This window comes from Rhagoletis pomonella, unplaced genomic scaffold (genome assembly GCF_013731165.1).
Source record: "Rhagoletis pomonella isolate Grant_MI unplaced genomic scaffold, Rhpom_1.0 Rhpom_scaffold_00001, whole genome shotgun sequence".
Classification (NCBI taxonomy): domain Eukaryota; kingdom Metazoa; phylum Arthropoda; class Insecta; order Diptera; family Tephritidae; genus Rhagoletis; species Rhagoletis pomonella.
Window position 1 is genome coordinate 14,555,280 of NW_023458555.1, and position 7,879 is coordinate 14,563,158.

Genomic DNA, 7,879 nt, shown 5'->3' on the forward strand with positions numbered 1-7,879 from the left:
TAAGCATATTTTTCATTAAATTTTTAGAAACTTATTTGATTCTATTACTTTTAATTTTTTTATTTTGATTAAAGTTTTTAATTTTATTGTTTTAAAAAGATTTTTTTTGGATTAAATGTAATTTTTAGAAAATTTTGTTTACTTTTTTCTTTTAAATTAAAAATTTAGTTTGGTATTTCTTTTAAATGTTTTTTTTCTTTTAATTTTCAGATTTTATTGTTTTAAAAAAGAAAATATTTCTTAAGATTATCTAATTTTTAGAATTTTTTAATCTTATGCTTAATTTATTTTTTTATTTAGTTTTCTTTAATTTTTTAAATTTTATTGTTTTAAAAAGCAAAATATATAATTTTTAATGTCGTTAAATTTTTAGGAACTTATTTCATTTATTTAATTAAATTTTTTTTCTTGTTCCAATTCAATTTTCTTTTGATTTTTAAATTGTGTTGTTTTAAAAAGAAAAATATGTACTTTTTAATTTCTTTGAACTTATTTATTTGTTTTATATTGAACCTTTTTTCTTTTTTTCAATTATTTAAATGATCTTTTAATTTTTAGATTTTATTGTTTTAAAAAGAAACATTTTTTTCCTTATATGTAAGAAAACTAGTGGATGTTCATGTAAATATGTATGTATTTTAGAAGAACTTGCAGCTGTGCTGCTGTGTGTTCCACTTTCTTCAGTTGCAATGACGACGAGTGATGTGAATAGGGGTTGCGGGGGATTTGGCTTGTTCAAATGTTATTTTGAAAATATATCCAATTTGCTTATATGTATAATTTGTATATGTACATACCTCCATCCTTTTAATCCATTTTTCTATACTCTTCTTTCTCATTGCAGAATAGAATGGGTGGAAATAATCGAGCCACGCACCAAGGAGCACATGTACGCCAATCTTACAACTGGCGAGTGCGTTTGGGATCCACCGGAAGTAAGTATGACACACATTTACATATGAAAAAAAAAACAAAAAATGCAACAATAAAAACTTGACGCTGACATAGGGGACATACATACATAGTACATAGTAGGTACGCATAGCAGTGACATTTCAGCATCACACTTTTGCCTGTGCAACTTACAAGGCTAGGCGTGCGTGAGTGTAAGTGTCCTTATTGGCGGTGTGGAAGTCAAGGATACATACATATGTATGTATGTATGAATGTGTATTAATGAAGCAACGTGTGCCCCAAGTCACCCTGTCTGCTGTCGTTTCTGTTCTAAATTATCATACACTATTCGTTTGCTGCGGTTTGTTGTTGTAGAACATGTATTTTCGATTGCAACGCTAATATGAGTATCCTTATTTGCACGTCCACCTCTTCTGCTTACTCGCCATATACTGTGATTATTTAGTAGTCTCGTTTTCATTTCGAAGATATTGTGTGCATTTCGCTAGTTTTTGGAGCAACGTATTTTGGCCAGTTAGTTGCTTTTGCTCAGCCCACGTTGCAATTTCGTTTTTTTTGGTATATGTACATACATAGCTAGCCAACAACAATTTAAGTTCGTTTGTTCGCATATTTTTGCCTGCATTGACCCAGTTAGCTACATAGTACATACGAGTACATACTTACATATATGTCACCATTCCACCTAACAAGCCAACCGATGGACCGGACCACCGTCCGATCGACCGGCCTCATGCATCAATTTTTTCTACTTTACCACCAGTTTATTTGCTACTTTTCACTCAAAATTTTTGACCATCTCTCTTCCGCTTTGTTTCACATTCTAATTTAACTGTTAAATACTCGGCTTAATTTGTTTGGCTAGTGCATTGCAAAAAAGTGCACCAAAAAATGAAAAGCATTAAATTGTGTCAATGTCCCAAATCATACAATGCATGCATAGATATGTATCAAGTTTTGGTAATGGTAAGCGTAATGGTTATTATTTTAGTTTCCATAGTTGTTTGAGTTTCGCCTGCACTCTGAGGCGAAAATATCCTGTGCCAATGGGGACCAATGCAAGCTAGACCACTCCGGAAAATTCACGTGTAGAAGGTTCAATTTTTGTGTGGGTAATTGCCAAGAGGGAGTAAAGCAGTAAGCAAAAATTTTTTAACTCAGTTAGTTAGTTAGTGCTTGGTTATAACAGAAATTTTTTAAACGGTATTGGTAGGTGAATTCTTTGTAATAAGGGTTCGACCTTTGGAACATGAAAATACGTCAATCATTGTCTGGCCAAAGCCGGACAGTAATAGAGAATATGTTCTGAAGTCTCGCCGTTTGAAGGCAGAGCAGGAATTCAAACTCTGTGAATACATGCATGTGAAATCGCAGTCGGTTGTGGCCAGTCAGGTACTCAGAAAGTAGCCTGATGTCATTTCTAGTAAGTAACTGCGTTCAACTATTTCAGCCTGAAACACCGTTAGCTATTTGCACATGGGAACTGTGAGTTTGGTACCATTTCCAAAAATACATCCACCTGATCCTGTTTCCAGTTTTTAAATTTCTTCCAACGAGGAAAACGACGCACATTTTTTTTTTAAATAACCGATAACTTTTGCCTTTTGTTTTATAAGCATTGATAATAAAGTGATTTTTTCGGAAATTGGATTTTTTCGGCATCGCCTTGCGCCGCCAAGAGTTTTACGTAATGATTCGTATTTTATTTTTTGGGTTTTGTCGGTACTTTTCGGATGCTTCGGGGTTATTTTTTGATATTTTGCAGACTTTTTTGAACGTTTTTGGAGAATTTTTGAGATGTTTCGCAAATTTAGATTTTTTACGGGTTCTTTCGGAATTCCTCAGAACAAAAAGAGCACTCAAACCCAGACTATTTTTTAAGGTTTTTCGTGCTTTTTAGAACTTTAGGATTTTCCGGTCTTCTCGTATTTAATTTTTTTTTGTGTTTTGAGGTTTTATCGCTTTCCAGACCTCTGAAAACTTTTTCGTTTTGTTCTGTTCAGAATTTTTCGGACTTGTCGAAACTTTTCGTGTTTATGTTTTTTAAAACTGTTGGGGACTTTTCCGGGCTATTGCTGGGTTGTTTTTTTTTTTTGCTATATTTCGGGTCTTTTTGTCTTTCGAGATTTTTCCGCGCTTTCGGCGTTTTTCTCCCGATGTCTTATTTTCCGGGATATTTTGAGATTTTTTCGGGACTTTTTGGCATACATCATAATTGTTTCGAAACATTTCGGGATTTTTGCTGGAGCCTTCGGAATTTTTCTTGAGCAAAAGTATATTTAAATTTTAACTACGTCTTATTTAATTTAATTTTTCTTGCTCCTTTTAAATTTTTGGATCAGGATTTTCGAACTTTTCGGGATTCTTCGTGTTTAATTTTTGTGAAGTTTTGGTATCTTTTTGGGACTGTTGCCCTTTGTTTTAATTTCGCTATATTTCAGAACTTCTTTGTGATCTTTTAGACCTTTCTTCGGGACTATCAGAAGTTTTTGGTGTTTTTTCGCGATGTCTCAGGTTTTTTTCTGACTCCGAGATTTTTTATTAAACATTTTCGGGATTTTATGGTACCTTTACGGGATATTTCCGCGCTTTTGGAGTTGTTCGCGATATATAGGAACTTTTTCGTGATCTTTTGGTATTTTTTCGGGACTTTTCATACTTACGTCGTCTTTTTTCGCGATGTCTGGCGATTTCTTCGGATTTTTTTTTTGACCTTTCAAAATTTTCCGTTTTATGATTAACTTAAAATAAAGAAAATAGAAATTGACTGATTATAGTCTGCTAAAAAAATATCAGACAAGTTTGTCGGCCAGCATTTCTCGTCGATAGTTTCAAGTGCTACTAAAGTGTGAAATAAATAATTATTTATTTGTAAATATAATCACAAATTTCCACTCAAATAGAAATTATACAGTACTTCTAGAAACTCCGAGCACATCTACATATTCCTAGTAAAGGTAGTTGTTACTTGCTAACAAAAGTTTGTTTAATATTTACAATGAAAATTCTCATTCATCATAACGAACATAGAATTTTAATTGAAAGGGAGACTTCTTATTAAGTGATCGGATTGATAAGATCTTGGCTTAACATGAAAAATGACAAGTTAGACTTTTCACACAGCTTTCGAAGCTCTGCTCAAAACGTTTACCGTATGCTAAATTCACTTTAAAACAACACGTTTGTTGGCTCATTGACTTTTTTCACGCACTGGTTACGCACACGCTTTATGTTTGGCATTAAAAAGCAGCTAACTGTTTGATAATTTCTCAGCGAATTACCAAATTATAAAGAAAAAAATCACTTGAATTCAACATATTTACATATTAATGTACAAGTGCACAAGGGCGGTCCTTAAAATATCAACATCTACATATTTTATGCAACACATTTTTATATCGTAAGTAAGAATTTCAAACTTTTAAATACATTTTTAGTGATCGCTACCTGGGTTTGAATTTTTTTAAGCACAAAAATTCGACAAAATTGTGTCTTGAAATCTTAGAAATTGGACATATTATTGAAACTTATTCATACTCGCTGATTTATAGCTGGTCAAAGTAAAAATTTTGTAGAATTTTTGAGATTTAGAAAAAAAATTCAATTTTTTCAAAACCCTGGTGATTTTGTAAATTTAGTAAATTTTCATGGATGTCTTTGTCATATTTAATGCTGTTATTTTAAGGACCACCCTAATGTGTACCAAATACATTAGTAAGAATAACCGCTATAAGTGTCTTCAGAACTGATGACAACTAAATATCAACAATTTTAGTGGCAAACCCAGCACGCAACAACAACGACAAACAAGCCAGTAAGTAAGTATTGCGCCAGTGTCGGCAAACTACATAAATAAACCTGATAACGACGCCAACAGCTATAACAACAACAACAAGTGTGTCAAGTAAAAATTATAGACGTCCAACAACTTAGGTGAACGTACATACATATCCAGTACATAAATTCTGAAGAACCACCTCTGGCGGTGTGTGGCGGTTTTTGAGTAGGAGGGGAACAACCAGAAATGGTGTGCCACCACCATGAGTAAGCACGTTTCGTTTTCTAAACTCTTCCTAAAAGCGGTGTGTTTTCAAGTGTTTCGCTTTCTACTTCAACGACAGCAACATTGGCAGTGGCCACGGCGGAAGGTAACCAACATGCGGCAGGCAGCTTGGTCTGACCGGTTGTTGGCTGGTTGGCTGGTTGGTTGGTGGTCTGTGGCGCGATTGTGGTGCCGGTGACGCAAATACCGGAAGTTTTGAGGTAACGCCACTAAAATCCGACCGCATTTAAGCGAATACCGCAAAAGCTCAAAAATACGAGTGACAGCTACAGTGGCAGTCATGTAATTAGAATAATCAAGCGAGTGAAATTCAACTAAAGTTACTTTGAATTAAAATTTGCTGGGGTTGAAGTTCACTCGGAAACGAATCGCAGAACTTGCCCCAAATGTTTCGAAGTGATTTTCGCGTGAGACATTTTTTTTTTGAAAACTTGTACATATTGCGAATAGAGTGACTTACGGGGAAAAAATATATACTATTTTAATGAAGGTTCGGAAAGCAAAGTAAAGATCATGATTTTAGAGAACATATCCCCCATTTACACAATTACTTCTTATATTCTTATTGTGTAAAAATTCCGAGCTAAATGTGTAGTTTCGCTGCGAGAAGTGAGCTTGTATCTACATATCTCCCTTCTTTGCACTTTGGGAGGAAATTAAAAATTTAAATGCGTCTCTTAAAAAGCTCAACATTGTTCCTGTTTATATGACCAGCGCTGTGTGTATACACATGTAAATTATAAAAATAAGATTATGAATGAAAAAAAAAAACAAAAATCTAGAAATTAGCAATCAAGAAAAAGACACGATTTCAGTTTAATGGCAGCAAAAAAACTACGCGCACAAGAATATTCCATGTCGACATATATATGTAGTACATACAAATTTACATACATACGCGCATTAATACATGCATATGCACATACATATTTATTCGGTCTTTACATGCGGAAAAAGTGTAAAAGTAGCTGCTTTTTATTTATTAAAATTTCAAATCACGTCCATCGTGCATCGGAAGAAGCCAAGTGGTGCAGAGGGTGCAAGTGGAGTGAGGCATGTTCCCAAAACGGGAAAATGTGCGAAGGAAGGCAGAAGCAGCCCAGTAGCAACATACTGGATTGCAGTAAAGTGAATAAAGTAATAATGAGCACGTCGAGTGGGTAATAATGTGAAACTATAAAATTTCAAAAGGCAGCGGCACACAGTGGGAATTTTATTTTTTTGAATTTTATTTTATTTTTTGTATAATTGTATTATAATTGTTGATCTTTCATGCTAAAACGGCTGGACGTTCTTCAATGAAATTTGGCGCACAGATAGGTTAAAGCCTTAATTAACATTCATTTAGGATATTTTAGAAGATAGTTGCCACCTTTTCATAGGTTTAACATATATTAATTAATAAGTTAAATGAAATATTACAATAATGTGGGCTTCGAAGGAAAGGGTTTCCAAAGCGAGTAATTTTTAAATTTTTTTTAAGGGGGTTGCCATCTGTTAAATAGTTAAAATCTATTAGTTAATACATAAGTTAAATTAAATATCACGGCAGTGTGGAGTCACACGAAAGTTATTCCAGAACTATATGTCTCAAGAATATTCTTTAAGAGGGATGACACCTGTTGGAAATGTTGAAATCAGTTGAATTAAGCTGAACGAAATACTTCAATATGGGTATTAAACGAGAGAGGGTTGTTTTTTTAAAGCAGGCTGCCACTTGTTTAGAAATTCAAAATCAGTTTATAAGTTTAATAAAATATTTCAATATCCTACGAGAGAGGGTTTAAGAACGCGATGTCGGAACAAAGTATTGGCACAGCAAATTTTTCACAATATATGCAACAATTTTTATTCTAATATTTTTACGCCAATTTTGTATAAAAAAATGGCTCATTCAACAACAAAAAACAAACAAAATATAATTTCTAAACTTTGTGCAAAACTCACGAAAATTCAGCAAACTTTATCAAAATTTTCAAAATTTAAATCAGTTTTTTTTAATTTTTTTTGAGTATGCAGTTTTGCAGCCCATTAAATTCTAGTAAAAAAATGCAAGTTCGGAGTTACGTCAAAAATCACATTGATTTTTGAGAATTTTTTTTGTTGAAGGTGTTTTGCATTTTTTCCATATGAGGTATTTTCGAAAAATATTTTTTTGTATGGAAGAGACTGCGTGAAAAAAAAATTCCAAAAATCTACGGTAATTTCTAGCTACTTAAAACTTGCACTTTATGATAATAAAATTGATTGGGCTACAAATCTGCATACTGAAAAAAAAATTCTAAAAAATCTGATTAAAAAGTTGAAAATTTTGATGAAAATTATATTTTTATGTTTTTTGTTGTAGAATGAACCATATTTTCATACGAAATTAGCGGAAAAATATTTGAATGAAAATCGTTGCATATATTGTGAAAAATTTGCCGTGCCAATACTACTTGGTTGTTCAATAAACAACTTTTTTAACATAAAATTTACTATTTTCGGTGATATTTATTTAATTTTTTGATGCATTTGAAATCATAATGTTAAATTTTTACTCCAGTCATTAATTAATTTCTCATCCTCATACAAAATTTCCCACTGTGCGGCGAAACCAGCTTAACAACAGCAGCAGCAACAACAAGACCTGAAAGTTAACAGAATTGCTGTTGACAACAAAACATGGATGGAAGGTGGCCGTGCTTCGGTTAAGGTTGGCCCCTTTAAGGAGTGCGCCTACATACATACTTACATACATATGTATGTACGTCTATATGTATGGGAATGTACATACATATGTAAGCGAGTATTTTTAGAAAGCAACTTCGACTAATTATGGCTGCTTTGAGACGTACATACATATAGACATATATACAGCTGTGTTCATGAAAATAGTAGTGCCAGTGGGCCCTAACTTTC

General features: G+C 33.1%; 1 protein-coding gene across 1 annotated transcript in view; it reads left to right on the forward strand.

Moving 5' to 3' along the window:
- The window catches only part of LOC118736833 (major facilitator superfamily domain-containing protein 10-like), a 4,664-nt gene extending 3,231 nt beyond the window's left edge, over positions 1-1,433 (forward strand). The window contains exons 6-7 of the mRNA XM_036466935.1: positions 845-935; positions 1,404-1,433. Coding sequence (XP_036322828.1) covers positions 845-935; positions 1,404-1,433 — 121 coding nt within the window. The remainder of the gene's footprint in view (positions 1-844; positions 936-1,403) is intronic.
- The last annotated feature ends 6,446 nt before the right edge of the window (positions 1,434-7,879 follow it).